At 43.7% G+C, this 20,184-nt stretch overlaps 1 protein-coding gene across 1 annotated transcript in view; it reads right to left on the bottom strand.

Moving 5' to 3' along the window:
- Nucleotides 1–611: 611 nt before the first annotated feature.
- The window catches only part of LOC135529396 (striatin-like), a 33,508-nt gene continuing 13,935 nt past the window's right edge, over nucleotides 612–20,184 (bottom strand). Inside the window, exons 2-4 of the mRNA XM_064958164.1 lie at nucleotides 15,776–15,879; nucleotides 5,045–5,118; nucleotides 612–694 (exon numbers count right to left, since the gene is read on the bottom strand). Coding sequence (XP_064814236.1) covers nucleotides 612–694; nucleotides 5,045–5,118; nucleotides 15,776–15,879 — 261 coding nt within the window. The remainder of the gene's footprint in view (nucleotides 695–5,044; nucleotides 5,119–15,775; nucleotides 15,880–20,184) is intronic.

Here is a 20,184-nt window from a genome sequence, read left to right on the forward strand (position 1 = left end):
TAGTAACTCACTGTTTCCAGGAGCTGATGACCTTGTTTCCAGGGTTAGTGGTAGTGGTATAGTAACTCACTGAGGAGCTGATGACCTTGTTTCCAGGGTTAGTGGTAGTGGTATAGTAACTCACTGAGGAGCTGATGACCTTGTTTCCCAGGGTTAGTGGTTAGTGGTATAGTAACTCACTGAGGAGCTGATGACCTTGTTTCCAGGGTTAGTGGTAGTGGTATAGTAACTCACTGAGGAGCTGATGACCTTGTTTCCAGGGTTAGTGGTAGTGGTATAGTAACTCACTGAGGAGCTGATGACCTTGTTTCCAGGGTTAGTGGTAGTGGTATAGTAACTCACTGAGGAGCTGATGACCTTGTTTCCAGGGTTAGTGGTAGTGGTATAGTAACTCACTGAGGAGCTGATGACCTTGTTTCCAGGGTTAGTGGTATGGTATAGTAACTCACTGTCTGAGGAGCTGATGACCTTGTTTCCAGGGTTAGTGGTAGTGGTATAGTAACTCACTGAGGAGCTGATGACCTTGTTTCCAGGGTTAGTGGTAGTGGTATAGTAACTCACTGAGGAGCTGATGACCTTGTTTCCAGGGTTAGTGGTAGTGGTATAGTAACTCACTGTCTGAGGAGCTGACGGCCTTGTTTCCAGGACAACTGGTTGTTCAAGGACCCAGGAGTCTCATTCTCAATCACCTCGTCTGTAGAAACACAGAGAAACATGCTGAGCAACAATCACATAAACATTAACCACAACACACCATCACACAGTGACAGAAACATCAACATCACACAGTGACAGAAACATCAACATCACACAGTGACAGAAACATCAACCACACCATCACACAGTGGGAGAAACATCAACCACCACATCACACAGTGAGAGAAACATCAACCACCACATCACACAGTGAGAGAGAAACATCAACCACAACATCACACAGTGGGAGAAACATCAACCACCACATCACACAGTGAGAGAAACATCAACCACCACATCACACAGTGAGAGAAACATCAACCACAACCATAACACAGTGACAGAAACATCAACCACACCATCACACAGTGAGAGAGAAACATCAACCACAACATCACACAGTGAGAGAGAAACATCAACCACAACATCACACAGTGAGAGAGAAACATCAACCACAACATCACACAGTGAGAGAGAAACATCAACCACAACATCACACAGTGAGAGAGAAACATCAACCACAACATCACACAGTGAGAGAGAAACATCAACCACAACCATAACACAGTGACAGAAACATCAACCACACCATCACACAGTGAGAGAAACATCAACCACAACACAACTCCAGTGTACATCGTGGTCTAATTCATAGAGGCCTGTTTCCTCTATGGCTCCTGATCATGAGTTCATTAGAGCCGTTCCATGGGTATAGACATTCAAGTAGATGCCAGAGACACTTCTCCATGTAGGAGAACTTCCATTAAGGCCCAGCACTAACGTGTTAGCGGTAGCACTAAGGCGTTAGCGGCAGTGTTAAGGTGTTAGCGGTAGCACTAAGGCGTTAGCGGCTGTGTTAAGGTGTTAGCGGTAGCACTAAGGCGTTAGCGGCTGTGTTAAGGTGTTAGCGGTAGCACTAAGGCGTTAGCGGCAGTGTTAAGGTGTTAGCGCCGGTGTTAGCGGCAGCGTTAAGGTGTTAGCGGCAGCGTTAAGGTGTTAGCGGCAGCGTTAAGGTGTTAGCGGCAGCGTTAAGGTGTTAGCGGCAGCGCTAAGGTGTTAGCGGCAGCACTAAGGTGTTAGCGGCAGCACTAAGGTGTTAGCGGCAGCACTAAGGTGTTAGCGGTAGCACTAAGGTGTTAGCGGTAGCGTTAAGGTGTTATCGGTAGCACTAAGGTGTTAGCGGTAGCACTAAGGCGTTAGCGGCTGTGTTAAGGTGTTAGCGGTAGCACTAAGGCGTTAGCGGCAGTGTTAAGGTGTTAGCGGTAGCACTATGGCGTTAGTGGTAGCGTTAAGGTGTTAGCGGTAGCACTAAGGTGTTAGCGGTAGCACTAAGGCGTTAGCGGCTGTGTTAAGGTGTTAGCGGTAGCACTAAGGCGTTAGCGGCTGTGTTAAGGTGTTAGCGGTAGCACTAAGGCGTTAGCGGCTGTGTTAAGGTGTTAGCGGTAGCACTAAGGCGTTAGCGGCAGTGTTAAGGTGTTAGCGGGAGCACTAAGGCGTTAGCGGCAGTGTTAAGGTGTTAGCGGTAGCACTAAGGCGTTAGTGGTAGCGTTAAGGTGTTAGCGGTAGCACTAAGGTGTTAGCGGTAGCACTAAGGCGTTAGCGGCTGTGTTAAGGTGTTAGCGGTAGCACTAAGGCGTTAGCGGCTGTGTTAAGGTGTTAGCGGGAGCACTAAGGCGTTAGCGGCAGTGTTAAAGTGTTAGCGGCAGCGTTTAGGTGTTAGCGGCAGTGTTAAGGTGTTAGCGGCAGTGTTAAGGTGTTAGCGGCAGTGCTAAGGACCGCTACTTCTTTAACAGGCATTCTCTCTGAGCCTCTTGACTGTGTCGCCACCATGCACGATCCTAGGTACAAGGACCGCTACTTTGATGCAGACCAGAAACAGGGTTTACGTGAAATGTTACATACACAGCTGGACAATAAGGAAACGGACACAGTGACAGTGGGAACCGAGGAAGAGAGACCACGGACAGACATGGCTGGACAAGATGGAAACAGACACAGTGACAGTGAAGCACCGAGGAAGAGAGACCACGGACAGACAAGATGGAAACGGACACAGTGACAGTGAAGCACCGAGGAAGAGAGACCACAGACAGACAAGATGGAAACGGACACAGTGACAGTGAAGCACAGAGGAAGAGAGACCACGGACAGACAGAGCTGAAACTGCACTGTTTGACATGTATGATGAAATCCTGGTTGAGAATGAAATGACTGAACAACAAAACAGCACAGCAGGTAAGTGAAAGAAATAGGTTGTGATGATGTTTTACTGGTAATGGGGACATACGTAAACGCCAACAAAATAACTCTTTGGTCAGTGTGGTGTGAGTGACCTTTATGTAACAAGTCAGTTAAGAACAAATTCTTATTTACAATGAAGGCCTACCCCCGAATGACGCTGGGCCAATTGTGTGCCGCCCTATGGGACTCCCAATCACGGCCGGATGTGATACAGCCTGGTTTCAAACCAGGGACTCTAGTGACGCCTTTTGCAGAGATGCAGTGCCTTAGACCGCTGCATGTGTGTGTGTGTGTGTGTGTGTGTGTGTGTGTGTGTGTGTGTGTGTGTGTGTGTGTGTGTGTGTGTGTGTGTGTGTGTGTGTGTGTGTGTTAACTATACTAGAATGCTTAACAGGCCGCAACATTGTTTTATAAATCGATATTGGTTTAATTTTGTCAAGGAAAATATCGGATATCGGCCAAAAATGTCATATCGGTGCATCCCTACTTGGTAATTTAGGAGAAAGGGGAGAGGACAAGAGAGAGACGTGCCTAATTTAGGCACATGAACACGCACACACCGACACACACACACCCCGACACACACACCCCGACACACACACCCCGACGCACACACCCCGACGCACACACCCCCGACACCTCTCCGGTTATTCAACACTTCCAGAGAGCTGATGCTTTGAACAGACAGAACTGTATCTTATGAATAAAGATGATGAATGATGAGGACACATCCCTAAAGACAGGAGGGAATCAGAACATGGAGACCAATAGGACACACCCCTAAAGACAGGAGGGAATCAGAACATGGAGACCAATAGGACACACCCCTAAAGACAGGAGGGAATCAGAACATGGAGACCAATAGGACACATTCCTAAAGGCAGGAGGGAATCAGAACATGGAGACCAATAGGACACATCCCTAAAGACAGGAGGGAATCAGAACATGGAGACCAATAGGACACACCCCTAAAGACAGGAGGGAATCAGAACATGGAGACCAATAGGACACACCCCTAAAGACAGGAGTGAATCAGAACATGGAGACCAATTGGACACACCCCTAAAGACAGGAGGAAATCAGAACATGGAGACCAATAGGACACACCCCTAAAGACAGGAGGGAATCAGAACATGGAGACCAATAGGACACGCCCCTAAAGACAGGAGGGATTCAAAACATGGAGACCAATAGGACACATCCCTAAAGACAGGAGGGAATCAGAACATGGAGACCAATAGGACACACCCCTAAAGACAGGAGGGAATCAGAACATGGAGACCAATAGGACACATCCCTAAAGACAGGAGGGAATCAGAACATGGAGACCAATAGGACACACCCCTAAAGACAGGAGGGAATCAGAACATGGAGACCAATAGGATACATCCCTAAAGACAGGAGGGAATCAGAACATGGAGACCAATAGGACACACCCCGAAAGACAGGAGGGAATCAGAACATGGAGACCAATAGGACACACCCCTAAAGACAGGAGGGAATCAGAACATGGAGACCAATAGGACACACCCCTAAAGACAGGAGGGAATCAGAACATGGAGACCAATAGGACACACCCCTAAAGACAGGAGGGAATCAGAACATGGAGACCAATAGGACACACCCCTAAAGACAGGAGGGAATCAGAACATGGAGACCAATAGGACACATCCCTAAAGACAGGAGGGAATCAGAACATGGAGACCAATAGGACACATCCCTAAAGACAGGAGGGATTCAAAACATGGAGACCAATAGGACACACCCCTAAAGACAGGAGGGAATCAGAACATGGAGACCAATAGGACACACCCCTAAAGACAGGAGGGAATCAGAACATGGAGACCAATAGGACACACCCCTAAAGACAGGAGGGAATCAGAACATGGAGACCAATAGGACACATCCCTAAAGACAGGAGGGAATCAGAACATGGAGACCATCAGAGAGAGTGCTGTTACATGATAGTTATCAGGAAAATACATGGTGAAACTATTGGATAAGACATGTGTAAAAGTCTACACAGCCAGACAGGATTCAGGTATGTGAATGCTGCATTCTCTAGGATTTATAGTACCGCCATAGATAGAGGGTCATGTTGTCCTACCATAGTCATAGCTGGGAGGTTTCACGTCTCCTTGGTTTAACTCCGTTCCATATTTTAACTTGTGGTACTTGGACCTGGAAGAGAAAGCAGAAACAACTGTTCAAAGATGCTGATGATTAAGATTGACAGAGAAACATTGTCCGCACTTCAATCAGTATAATAACTTGGGATCACAGTTCCTGTTAACTAGTCAGCGCATTCCTGTTAACTAACCAGAACATTCCTGTTAACTAACCAGAACATTCCTGTTAACTAGCCAGAACATTCCTGATAACTAACCAGAACATTCCTGTTAACTAACCAGAACATTCCTGTTAACTAACCAGAACATTCCTGTTAACTAGCCAGAACATTCCTGTTAACTAACCAGAACATCCCTGTTAACTAACCAGAACATCCCTGTTAACTAACCAGAGCATTCCTGTTAACTAGTCAGCGCATTCCCGTTAACTAACCAGAACATTCCCGTTAACTAACCAGAACATTCCTGTTAACTAGCCAGAACATTCCTGTTAACTAGCCAGAACATTCCTGTTAACTAGCCAGAACATTCCTGTTAACTAACCAGAACATTCCTGTTAACTAACCAGAACATTCCTGTTAACTAACCAGAACATTCCTGTTAACTAACCAGAACATTCCTGTTAACTAACCAGAACATTCCTGTTAACTAGCCAGAATATTACTGTTAACTAACCAGAACATTCTTGTTATCTAGCCAGAATATTACTGTTAACTAACCAGAACATTCCTGTTAACTAGCCAGAACATTCCTGTTAACTAACCAGAACATTCCTGTTAACTAACCAGAACATTCCTGTTAACTAACCAGAACATTCCTGTTAACTAACCAGAACATTCTTGTTATCTAGCCAGAATATTACTGTTAACTAACCAGAACATTCTTGTTATCTAGCCAGAATATTACTGTTAACTAACCAGAACATTCCTGTTAACTAACCAGAATATCCCTGTTAACTAACCAGAACATTCCTGTTAACTAGCCAGAACATTCCTGTTAACTAACCAGAACATTCCTGTTAACTAGCCAGAACATTCCTGTTAACTAACCAGAACATTCCTGTTAACTAACCAGAACATTCCTGTTAACTAACCAGAACATTCCTGATAACTAACCAGAACATTCTTGTTATCTAGCCAGAATATTACTGTTAACTAACCAGAACATTCCTGTTAACTAGCCAGAACATTCCTGTTAACTAACCAGAACATTCCTGTTAACTAACCAGAACATTCCTGTTAACTAACCAGAACATTCCTGTTAACTAACCAGAACATTCCTGTTAACTAACCAGAACATTCCTGTTAACTAAACCAGAACATTCCTGTTAACTAACCAGAACATTCCTGTTAACTAACCAGAACATTCCTGTTAACTAACCAGAACATTACTGTTAATGTGCTAGTAGTCTAAGCCCTGTCTAAGTCGGCAGAAGAGGGTTCTACTAAACTAGATGGATGGCTTGAAGAAGGTCACACCAAGGACCATTAAGATATTTCATTTGGAATGTTAACACCCCTTGAAGTATAAAACTAAAATACATAAAACTATGTATTGATGAAAATGTGTATTTGTCCTTACTGCTGTTAACCCATAGAAACGCATTGAATAACAGTCCTTACTGCTATTAGAAACACATTGAATAACAGTCCTTACTGCTGTTAGCCCATAGAAACACATTGAATAACAGTCCTTACTGCTGTTAGAAACACATTGAATAACAGATAGTCCTTACTGCTATTAGCCAATAGAAACACATTGAATAACAGTCTTTACTGCTATTAGAAACACATTGAATAACAGATCTGCAGCAGGCTGCCTGTATTTTCATCATCATTAAGGATCTGCTGCAGGCTCCCTGTATTTATTCATCATCATCATCATCATCAAGGATCTGCAGCAGGCTGCCTGTATTTTCATCATCATCATCAAGGATCTGCAGCAGGCTGCCTGTATTTTCATCATCATCATCAAGGATCTGCAGCAGGCTGCCTGTATTTATTCATCATCATTAAGGATCTGCTGCAGGCTGCCTGTATTTATTCATCATCATCATCATCATTAAGGATCTGCTTCTGTCTGCCTGTATTTATTCATCACAATCATCAAGGATCTGCTGCAGGCTGCCTGTATTTATTCATCGTCATCAAGGATCTGCAGCAGGCTGCCTGTATTTTCATCATCATCATTAAGGATCTGCTGCAGGTTGCCTGTATTTATTCATCGTCATCAAGGATCTGCAGCAGGCTGCCTGTATTTTCATCATTTACATTTACATTTATCATCATCAAGGATCTGCTGCAGGCTGCCTGTATTTATGCATCATCATTAAGGATCTGCAGCAGGCTGCCTATATTTATTCATCATCATCATCAAGGATCTGCTGCAGGCTGCCTGAATTTATTCATCATCATTAAGGATCTGCAGCTGGATCCCTGTATGTATTCATCATCATCATTAAGGATCTGCTGCAGGCTGCCTGAATTTATTCATCATCATCATTAAGGATCTGCTGCAGGCTGCCTGTATTTATTCATCATCATTAAGGATCTGCAGCAGGCTGCGTGTATTTATTCATCATCATTAAGGATCTGCAGCAGGCTGCCTGTATTTATTCATCATCATTAAGGATCTGCAGCAGGCTGCGTGTATTTATTCATCATCATCATTAAGGATCTGCTGCAGGCTGCCTGAATTTATTCATCATCATTAAGGATCTGCAGCAGGCTGCCTGAATTTATTCATCATCATTAAGGATCTGCAGCTGGATCCCTGTATTTATTCATCATCATCATTAAGGATCTGCAGCAGTGGTGGAACAAACTCCCTCACGACGCCAGGACAGCGGAGTCAATCACCACCTTCCGGAGACACCTGAAACCCCACCTCTTTAAGGAATACCTAGGATAGGACAAAGTAATCCTTCTCACCCCCCTTAAATGATTTAGATGCACTATTGTAAAGTGGCTGTTCCACTGGATGTCATAAGGTGAATTCACCAATTTGTAAGTCGCTCTGGATAAGAGCGTCTGCCAAATGACTTAAATGTAAATGTAATGTATTTATTCATCATCATCAAGGATCTGCTGCAGGCTGCCTGTATTTATTCATTGTCATTAAGGATCTGCAGCAGGCTGCCTATATTTATTAATCATCATCAAGGATCTGCAGCAGGCTGCCTGTATTTATTCATCATCATCAAGGATCTGCAGCAGGCTGCCTGTATTTATTCATCATCATCATTAAGGATCTGCATCAGGCCGCCTGTATGTATTAATCATAATCATTAAGGATCTGCAGCAGGCTGCCTATATTTATTCATTGTCATTAAGGATCTGCAGCAGGCTGCCTATATTTATTAATCATCATCAAGGATCTGCAGCAGGCTGCCTGTATTTATTCATCATCATCATCAAGGATCTGCTGCTGGCTGCCTGTATTTATTCATCATCATTAAGGATCTGCTGCTGGCTGCCTGAATTTATTCATCATCATTAAGGATCTGCTGCAGGCTGCCTGAATTTATTCATAATCATCAAGGATCTGCTGCAGGCTGCCTGTATTTATTGACCATCATCAAGGATCTGCATCAGGCCGCCTGTATTTTCATCATCATCAAGGATCTGCAGCAGGCTGCCTGTATTTATTCATCATCATCATCATTAAGGATCTGCAGCAGGCTGCCTGTATTTATTCATCATCGTCAAGGATCTGCATCAGACCGCCTGTATTTTCATCATCATCAAGGATCTGCAGCAGGCTGCCTGTATTTATTCATCATCATCATCATTAAGGATCTGCAGCAGGCTGCCTGTATTTATTCATCATCATCATTAAGGATCTGCAGCAGGCTGCCTGTATTTATTCATCATCATCATTAAGGATCTGCTGCAGGCTGCCTGTATTTATTCATCATCATTAAGGATCTGCTGCAGGTTGCCTGTATTTATTCATCATCCTCTTTAAGGATCTGCAGCAGGCTGCCTGTATTTATTCATCATCATCATCAACATTAAGGATCTGCTGCAGGCTGCCTGTATTTATTCATCATCATCATTAAGGATCTGCAGCTGGCTCCCTGTATTTATTCATCATCATCATTAAGGATCTGCTGCAGGCTGTCTGTATTTATTCATCATCATCATCATCATCATCATTTAGGACCTGCAGCAGGCTGCCTGTATTTATTCATCATCATGAAGGATCTGCTGCCTGTATTTATTCATCATCATCATTAAGGATCTGCTGCAGGCTGCCTGTATTTATTCATCATCATCAAGGATCTGCAGCAGGCTGCCTGTATTTATTCATCATCATCATCATTAAGGATCTGCAGCAGGCTGCCTGTATTTATTCATCATCATCATCAAGGATCTGCTACAGGCTGCCTGTATTTATTCATCATCATCAAGGATCTGCAGCAGGCTGCCTGTATTTATTCATCATCATCATCATTAAGGATCTGCAGCAGGCTGCCTGTATTTATTCATCATCATTAAGGATCTGCTGCAGGCTGCCTGTATTTATTCATCATCATCATCATCATTAAGGATCTGCAGCAGGCTGCCTGTATTTATTCATCATCATTAAGGATCTGCTGCAGGCTGCCTGTATTTATTCATCATCATCATCATCATCATCATCATCAAGGAACTGCTGTAGGCTGCCTGTATTTATTCATCATCATCATTAAGGATCTGCAGCAGGCTGCCTGTATTTATTTATCATCATTATCATCATTAAGGATCTGCAGCAGGCTGCCTGTATTTATTCAGCATCATCAAGGATCTGCTGCAGGCTGCCTGTATTTATTCATCATCATCAAGGATCTGCTGCAGGCTGCCTGTATTTATTCATCATCATCATCATCATCAAGGAACTGCTGTAGGCTGCCTGTATTTATTCATCATCATCATTAAGGATCTGCAGCAGGCTGCCTGTATTTATTTATCATCATTATCATCATTAAGGATCTGCAGCAGGCTGCCTGTATTTATTCATCATCATCAAGGATCTGCTGCAGGCTGCCTGTATTTATTCATCATCATCATCAAGGATCTGCAGCAGGCTGCCTGTATTTTCATCATCATCATCAAGGATCTGCAGCAGGCTGCCTGTATTTATTCATCATCATTAAGGATCTGCTGCAGGCTGCCTGTATTTATTCATCATCATCATCATCATTAAGGATCTGCTTCTGTCTGCCTGTATTTATTCATCACAATCATCAAGGATCTGCTGCAGGCTGCCTGTATTTATTCATCGTCATCAAGGATCTGCAGCAGGCTGCCTGTATTTTCATCATCATCATTAAGGATCTGCTGCAGGTTGCCTGTATTTATTCATCGTCATCAAGGATCTGCAGCAGGCTGCCTGTATTTTCATCATTTACATTTACATTTATCATCATCAAGGATCTGCTGCAGGCTGCCTGTATTTATGCATCATCATTAAGGATCTGCAGCAGGCTGCCTATATTTATTCATCATCATCATCAAGGATCTGCTGCAGGCTGCCTGAATTTATTCATCATCATTAAGGATCTGCAGCTGGATCCCTGTATGTATTCATCATCATCATTAAGGATCTGCTGCAGGCTGCCTGAATTTATTCATCATCATCATTAAGGATCTGCTGCAGGCTGCCTGTATTTATTCATCATCATTAAGGATCTGCAGCAGGCTGCGTGTATTTATTCATCATCATTAAGGATCTGCAGCAGGCTGCCTGTATTTATTCATCATCATTAAGGATCTGCAGCAGGCTGCGTGTATTTATTCATCATCATCATTAAGGATCTGCTGCAGGCTGCCTGAATTTATTCATCATCATTAAGGATCTGCAGCAGGCTGCCTGAATTTATTCATCATCATTAAGGATCTGCAGCTGGATCCCTGTATTTATTCATCATCATCATTAAGGATCTGCAGCAGTGGTGGAACAAACTCCCTCACGACGCCAGGACAGCGGAGTCAATCACCACCTTCCGGAGACACCTGAAACCCCACCTCTTTAAGGAATACCTAGGATAGGACAAAGTAATCCTTCTCACCCCCCCTTAAATGATTTAGATGCACTATTGTAAAGTGGCTGTTCCACTGGATGTCATAAGGTGAATTCACCAATTTGTAAGTCGCTCTGGATAAGAGCGTCTGCCAAATGACTTAAATGTAAATGTAATGTATTTATTCATCATCATCAAGGATCTGCTGCAGGCTGCCTGTATTTATTCATTGTCATTAAGGATCTGCAGCAGGCTGCCTATATTTATTAATCATCATCAAGGATCTGCAGCAGGCTGCCTGTATTTATTCATCATCATCAAGGATCTGCAGCAGGCTGCCTGTATTTATTCATCATCATCATTAAGGATCTGCATCAGGCCGCCTGTATGTATTAATCATAATCATTAAGGATCTGCAGCAGGCTGCCTATATTTATTCATTGTCATTAAGGATCTGCAGCAGGCTGCCTATATTTATTAATCATCATCAAGGATCTGCAGCAGGCTGCCTGTATTTATTCATCATCATCATCAAGGATCTGCTGCTGGCTGCCTGTATTTATTCATCATCATTAAGGATCTGCTGCTGGCTGCCTGAATTTATTCATCATCATTAAGGATCTGCTGCAGGCTGCCTGAATTTATTCATAATCATCAAGGATCTGCTGCAGGCTGCCTGTATTTATTGACCATCATCAAGGATCTGCATCAGGCCGCCTGTATTTTCATCATCATCAAGGATCTGCAGCAGGCTGCCTGTATTTATTCATCATCATCATCATTAAGGATCTGCAGCAGGCTGCCTGTATTTATTCATCATCGTCAAGGATCTGCATCAGACCGCCTGTATTTTCATCATCATCAAGGATCTGCAGCAGGCTGCCTGTATTTATTCATCATCATCATCATTAAGGATCTGCAGCAGGCTGCCTGTATTTATTCATCATCATCATTAAGGATCTGCAGCAGGCTGCCTGTATTTATTCATCATCATCATTAAGGATCTGCTGCAGGCTGCCTGTATTTATTCATCATCATTAAGGATCTGCTGCAGGTTGCCTGTATTTATTCATCATCCTCTTTAAGGATCTGCAGCAGGCTGCCTGTATTTATTCATCATCATCATCAACATTAAGGATCTGCTGCAGGCTGCCTGTATTTATTCATCATCATCATTAAGGATCTGCAGCTGGCTCCCTGTATTTATTCATCATCATCATTAAGGATCTGCTGCAGGCTGTCTGTATTTATTCATCATCATCATCATCATCATCATTTAGGACCTGCAGCAGGCTGCCTGTATTTATTCATCATCATGAAGGATCTGCTGCCTGTATTTATTCATCATCATCATTAAGGATCTGCTGCAGGCTGCCTGTATTTATTCATCATCATCAAGGATCTGCAGCAGGCTGCCTGTATTTATTCATCATCATCATCATTAAGGATCTGCAGCAGGCTGCCTGTATTTATTCATCATCATCATCAAGGATCTGCTACAGGCTGCCTGTATTTATTCATCATCATCAAGGATCTGCAGCAGGCTGCCTGTATTTATTCATCATCATCATCATTAAGGATCTGCAGCAGGCTGCCTGTATTTATTCATCATCATTAAGGATCTGCTGCAGGCTGCCTGTATTTATTCATCATCATCATCATCATTAAGGATCTGCAGCAGGCTGCCTGTATTTATTCATCATCATTAAGGATCTGCTGCAGGCTGCCTGTATTTATTCATCATCATCATCATCATCATCATCATCAAGGAACTGCTGTAGGCTGCCTGTATTTATTCATCATCATCATTAAGGATCTGCAGCAGGCTGCCTGTATTTATTTATCATCATTATCATCATTAAGGATCTGCAGCAGGCTGCCTGTATTTATTCAGCATCATCAAGGATCTGCTGCAGGCTGCCTGTATTTATTCATCATCATCAAGGATCTGCTGCAGGCTGCCTGTATTTATTCATCATCATCATCATCATCATCAAGGAACTGCTGTAGGCTGCCTGTATTTATTCATCATCATCATTAAGGATCTGCAGCAGGCTGCCTGTATTTATTTATCATCATTATCATCATTAAGGATCTGCAGCAGGCTGCCTGTATTTATTCATCATCATCAAGGATCTGCTGCAGGCTGCCTGTATTTATTCATCATCATCATCATCATTAAGGATCTGTTGCAGGCTGCCTGTATTTATTCATCATCATCATTAAGGATCTGCTGCAGGCTGCCTGTATTTATTCATCATCATCATCATCAAGGATCTGCTGCAGGCTGCCTGTATTTATTCATCATCATCATCAAGGATCTGCTGCAGGCTGCCTGTATTTATTCATCATCATCATCAAGGATCTGCTGCAGGCTGCCTGTATTTATTCATCATCATCATCATCATTAAGGATCTGCAGCAGGCTGCCTGTATTTATTTATCATCATCATCATCATTAAGGATCTGCAGCAGGCTGCCTGTATTTATTCATCATAATCATAATCATCAAGGACCTGCAGCAGGCTGCCTGTATTTATTCATCATCATCATTAAGAATCTGCTGCAGGCTGCCTGTATTTATTCATCATCATCATCATCATTAAGGATCTGCAGCAGGCTGCCTGTATTTATTTATCATCATTATCATCATTAAGGATCTGCAGCAGGCTGCCTGTATTTATTCATCATCATCATTAAGGATCTGCTGCTGGCTGCCTGTATTTATTCATCATCATCATTAAGGATCTGCAGCAGGCTGCCTGTATTTATTCATCATCATCATTAAGGATCTGCTGCAGGCTGCCTGTATTTATTCATCATCATCATCATCATCATCAAGGATCTGCAGCAGGCTGCCTGTATTTATTTATCATCATCAAGGATCTGCTGCAGGCTGCCTGTATTTATTCATCATCATCATCATCATTAAGGATCTGCAGCAGGCTGCCTGTATTTATTTATCATCATTATCATCATTAAGGATCTGCAGCAGGCTGCCTGTATTTATTCATCATCATCATTAAGGATCTGCTGCAGAGTGCCTGTATTTATTCATCATCATCATCATTAAGGATCTGCTGCTGGCTGCCTGTATTTAGTCATCATCATCATCATCATCATTAAGGATCTGCTGCTGGCTGCCTGTATTTAGTCATCATCATCATCATCATTAAGGATCTGCTGCAGGCTGCCTGTATTTATTCATCATCATCATCATCATCATCATCATCATCATTAAGGATCTGCTGCTGGCTGCCTGTATTTAGTCATCATCATTAAGGATCTGCTGCAGGCTGCCTGTATTTATTTATCATCATCATCATCATTAAGGATCTGCTGCAGGCTGCCTGTATTTATTTTTCATCATTATCATCATTAAGGATCTGCAGCAGGCTGCCTGTATTTATTCATCATCATCAAGGATCTGCTGCAGGCTGCCTGTATTTATTCATCATCATCATCATCATTAAGGATCTGCAGCAGGCTGCCTGTATTTATTTATCATCATTATCATCATTAAGGATCTGCAGCAGGCTGCCTGTATTTATTCATCATCATCATCATTAAGGATCTGCTGCTGGCTGCCTGTATTTAGTCATCATCATCATTAAGGATCTGCTGCAGGCTGCCTGTATTTATTCATCATCATCATCATCATCATCATCATTAAGGATCTGCTGCTGGCTGCCTGTATTTATTCATCATCATCATCATCATCATCAGCAAAGATCTGCTGCAGGCTGCCTGTATTTATTCAACAACACATGATGCTCAACACAGGGACCCCTCAGGGGTGCGTGCTGAGTCCCCTCCTGTACTCCCTGTTCACCCACGACTACGTGGCCACGCACAACTCCAACGACATCATTAAGCTTAGAGACACGACGGTGGTAGGATCTGTCAGTGTGGAGCCAGCACAACAACCTCTCCCTCAGCAAGACAAAGGAGCTGATCGTGGACCACAGGAAACAGAGGGCTGACCACACCCCCATCCACCTATACGGGACTGTAGTGGAGTGGGTCAAGGAGCTTCAAGATCCTCAGTGAAAAAAAAAGGCCCTCAGATTCTCAAAAAGTCCTACAGCTGCACCATTGAGAGCTGCTCGTTTGGCTGCCTCACCGCTTGGTATGGTGTCAGAGGAAGAACCTAAAAATTGTCAAAGACTCCAGCCACCCAAGTCATAGACTGTTCTCTCTGCTATCGCATGGCAAGCGGTACCGATACACCAAGTCTGGAACCAACAGGACCCTGAACAGCTTCCACCCTCAAGCTAGAAGACTGTTAAAAAGTTGGTTAAATAGTTAACCAATAGCTACCTGGAATATATGCATTGACCTTTTTTGCACTAATCTCTTGACTCATCACATACGTTGTTGTTACTGTTTATCATCTATCCCGTTAACTAGTAACTTTATCCCTACTTATATTGTACATATCTACCTCTATCTCGTACCCCTGCACATTGACTCAGTACTGGCTATACAGACATATCACACCAGGGACTCCCTTTATCCCCCGGGCATTGTAGACCCTCTGATTTCTGCTGTGTTAAGTCTCATGGTCATTTGAAGACGTGATGTCGAGACATCTTTGGCTGTCATTATCAGTGTGGTGAATTAAATGTGTAAGGTCACAGGGTCATGTGATGCTGTCAGTACGCTGTCAGAAGGCAGTGTAATGTGGTAAGATGCAGGGTGCATACCTCTCCTGTTTGAGGGCATATTCCAGCATCTTAATCCTCCTGACGAGATCCTTCTTCAGGTTCTCCTGTCCTTTCCTCTCTCCCTGCAGGAAGGCTATCTGGGCCTGAGGAGACACACCACATATACACACACCATTAACACTAGGCTTGGGTAGTATACCATATATACAGAATACAGGGGTATTTGGAAAAAAGACAGGTGGGTTTTCAATACTGTCAATACCGTTGAAACTATTTATTTGAAGTGTTTTAATACATTTGAATATTTGTAGCTGCGTTTGAGTAAATACCTGCAGGAAACTTGTTCAATTCGTTAGAAGAAAGAACATTAAGATCTTAATTTCACCGGTCACATTATGACAACGCTTAGCAACAGTATACTGTTTACACTCGGGCTGTTGTTTTGATTCAATTGTTTTAAAATCATATCTAAAGTTTGTATTGCTACGGATGTGGAGGCTGTCGGAACTAGAAGCACACGCATTTCGCTACACTCACATTAACATCTGCTAACCATGTGTATGAGACAAATAAAATTTGATTTAATTTGATTCCGCAAATTTGTGTCCCGGATTCCTGTTATGTAGCTGTTAGCCATCATGAAAATGTAGCAGGCTAATGCTAGCAGTGCTAGCCCACCAGTGTTTTTATCCACAGCTAGACACAAATCAAATTGTATTTGTCATATGCGCCAAATACAACAGGTGTTAAAAAAATGAAATAAAAAGTAATAATTAAAGAGCGCAGTAAAATAACAATAGCAAGTCTATATACAGGGGGTACCAGTACAGTCAATGTGGAGACTATATACAGGGGGTACCGGTACAGAGTCAATGTGGAGGCTATATACAGGGGGTACCGGTACTGAGTCAATGTGGAGGCTATATACAGGGGGTACCGGTACAGAGTCAATGTGGAGGCTATATACAGGGGGTACCGGTACAGTCAATGTGTGGGGCCAACGGTTAGTCAAGATAATTGAGGTAATATGTACAAGTGACTATGCACAGATAACAGAGAGTAGCATCAGTGTAGGGGGGGGGGGGGCAATGCAAATAGTCTGGGTAGCCCTTTGATTAGATGTTCAGGAGTCTTCTGACTTGGGGGTGTAGATGCTGTTTCGAAGCCTCTTGGACCTAGACTTCCTCTGACACCGAGGTCCTGGATAGCAGGAAGCTTGGCCCCAGTGATGTACTGGGCCACACGCACTACCCTCTGTAGCGCCTTGCGTTCGGAGGTTGAGCAGTTGCCATACCAGGCAGTGATGCAACCAGTCAGGATGCTCTCGATGGTGCAGCTGTAGAACCTTTTGAGGATCTGAGGACCCATGCCAAATCTTATCAGTCTCCTGAGGGGGAATATGTATTGTCGTGCACTCTTCACGGCTGTCTTGGTGTGCTTGGACCATGGTAGTTTGTTGTTGATGTGGACACCAAGGAACTTGAAGCTCTCAACCTGCTCCGTCGATGAGAATGGGGGCGTGCTCCTCTTTTTCCTGTAGACCACAATCATCATCTTTTTCTTGATCATGTTGAGGGAGAGGTTGTTGTCCTGGCACCACACAGCCAGGTCTCTGACCTCCTCTCTATAGGCTGTCTCGTCATTGTCCGTGATCAGGCCTACCACTGTTGTGTCATCAACAAACTTAATGATGGTATTGGAGTCGTGCCTTGCAGTCATGAGTGAACAGGGAGTACAGGAGGGGACTGAGCACACAACCGAGGGACCCCCGTGTTGAGGATCAGTGTGGCGGATGTGTTGTTACCGACCCTTACCACCTGGGGGCGGCCCATCAGGAAGTCCAGGATCCATTTTCGGAGGGAGGTGTTAAGTCCCAGGGCCCTTAGCTTAGTGATGAGCTTTGAGGGCACTATGGTGTTGAACGCTTAACTGTAGTCAATTAATAGCATTCTGAAGATGCGGCTAAGGATGCCGTCTGGGCTGGCAGCCTTGTGAGGATTAAAATGTTTAAATGTCTTACTCATATCGGGCATGGAGAAGGAGAGCCCACAGTCCTTGGGAGCAGGCCGCGTCGGTGGCACTGTGTTATCCTCAAAGCGGGCAAAGGTGTTTAGTTGGTCTGGAAGCAAGACGGTGTCCGCGACATGGCTGGTTTTCCTTTTGTTGTCCGTGATTGTCTGTAGACCCTGCCACATACATCTCGTGTCTGAACTGTTGAGTTCCGACTCCACCTTGTCCCTGTAGTGGCATTGTGCCTGTTCGATTGCCTTGGAGGGAATAACTACATTGTTTATGTTCAGACATATCACCAGTCATCTTGCCAGGGTTAAATGCAGTGGTTCTCACTTTCAGTTTTGCACGAATGCCACCATCTATCCATGGTTTCTGATTAGGGTTTTAGTCACAGTGGGTACAACATCTCTTACACACTTCCTTATAAACTCACTCACCGATTCAGCGTATACGTCGATATTATTCTCTGAGGCTACCCGGAACATGTCCCAGTCCGCGTGATCAAAACTATCTTGAACTGTGGAATTCCAATTGGCCAGACCAGCGCGGAATAGTCCATAGCACAGGTACTTCCTCTTTGAGTTTCTGCCTATAGGAAGGGAGAAGCAAAATGGAATCGTGGTCAGATATGCCGAAAGGAAGGCAGGGCCTTGTATGCATCGCGGAAGTTATATGAGCAGTGATCCAGTGTTTTACCGGCGAGAGTGCTACAGTCAATATGAATTTAGGTAGTCTTGTTCTCAAAGTTGCTTTGTTAAAATACCCAGGTACAATAAATGCAGTCTCATAACATCTGGTTTCCAGTTTGCATAAAGTCCAGTGAAGTTCCTTGAGGGCCGTCGTGGTATCAGCTTGAGGGGGGATATACACGGCTGTGACAATAACCAACGAGGACTCTCTTGGGAGATAATTCGGTTGGCATTTGAAGGGTGGCTACTTTGAAGAATCTCAAATATAAAATACATTTAGATTTTTTTTGGTTACTACATGATTCCATATGTGTTATTTCATAGTTTTGATGTCGTCTTCACTATTATTCTACAATGTAGAAAATAGTGAAAATAAAGAAAAACCCTTGAATGAAAAGGCGTTCTAAAACTTTTGACTGTATGGCAATTAGAAATGCCAGATGGGCTCGTTTTTCGTACTTGATCACTAGTAAATCAGAATAATTTGAGAGTGCTCTTCTCCAACATTGATGGCCTGATAAATCATACCCTCTCAAACCTGTGAATGTTCCTCCACATGGAAGTTTGTGGCATATTTCAGAGATAAGACAACCAACACAAGGCTGGGTATCAGTCAAGACCTGATGAGAAGTTTGATGATATGAGCCCTAGCCTACCACACAAAGGCACTGTGGATTTATTTCAATGGTTGACACAGACATACTCAGGAAAGTGATATCACAACCTAAGCCCTCTACCTGCCTCCTCAATCCTATCCCCACCACCTTCTTCAAAACTCTTTTTAATTGCATATCTGAAGAAGTTCAAGCTATTGTTAATCCCTCCCTGTTCACGGGCACTTTCCCCACCTCACTAAAAACTGCTATGGTGAAACACCTTCTGTAAGAAAAGCTCTTAGCATCTTTCTTCAATCTCCAGCCTTCCATTCTGAATCAAACTTCTGGAGAAATTGGTGTTCACACAGCCAAATCATTTAAGTGTGAACTGTATTTTTGAAAAATTGGTTTTCATACCCACCACAACACAGAGACAGCCTTAGTGGTTAATGATCCTAGAGCCAACACAGAGACAGCCTTAGGTAAAGTGGTAAAGGACCAAAAATCCCAAAGCCTGGGACCAAGAGGCATGGAGAGACAGCGTTTTAACTATCCCAAAGCCTAGGACCAAGAGGCATGGAGAGACAGCGTTTTAACTATCCCAAAGCCTAGGACCAAGAGGCATGGAGAGACAGCGTTTTAATCCCAAAGCCTAGGACCAAGAGGCACGGAGTGACAGCGTTTTAACTATCCCAAAGGCTAGGACCAAGAGGCACGGAGAGACAGCGTTTTAACTATCCCAAAGCCTGGGACCAAGAGGCACGGAGAGACAGCGTTTAACTATCCCAAAGCCTAGGACCAAGAGGCATGGAGAGACAGCGTTTTAACTATCCCAAAGCCTAGGACCAAGAGGCACGGAGTGACAGCGTTTTAACTATCCCAAAGGCTAGGACCAAGAGGCACGGAGAGACAGCGTTTTAACTATCCCAAAGCCTAGGACCAAGAGGCACGGAGAGAGAGCGTTTTAACTATCCCAAAGGCTAGGACCAAGAGGCACGGAGAGACAGCGTTTTAACTATCCCAAAGCCTGGGACCAAGAGGCACGGAGAGACAGCGTTTTAACTATCCCAAAGCCTAGGACCAAGAGGCATGGAGAGACAGCGTTTTAACTATCCCAAAGCCTAGGACCAAGAGGCACGGAGTGACAGCG

Source organism: Oncorhynchus masou, unplaced genomic scaffold, assembly GCF_036934945.1.
Source record: "Oncorhynchus masou masou isolate Uvic2021 unplaced genomic scaffold, UVic_Omas_1.1 unplaced_scaffold_1159, whole genome shotgun sequence".
NCBI lineage: Eukaryota > Metazoa > Chordata > Actinopteri > Salmoniformes > Salmonidae > Oncorhynchus > Oncorhynchus masou.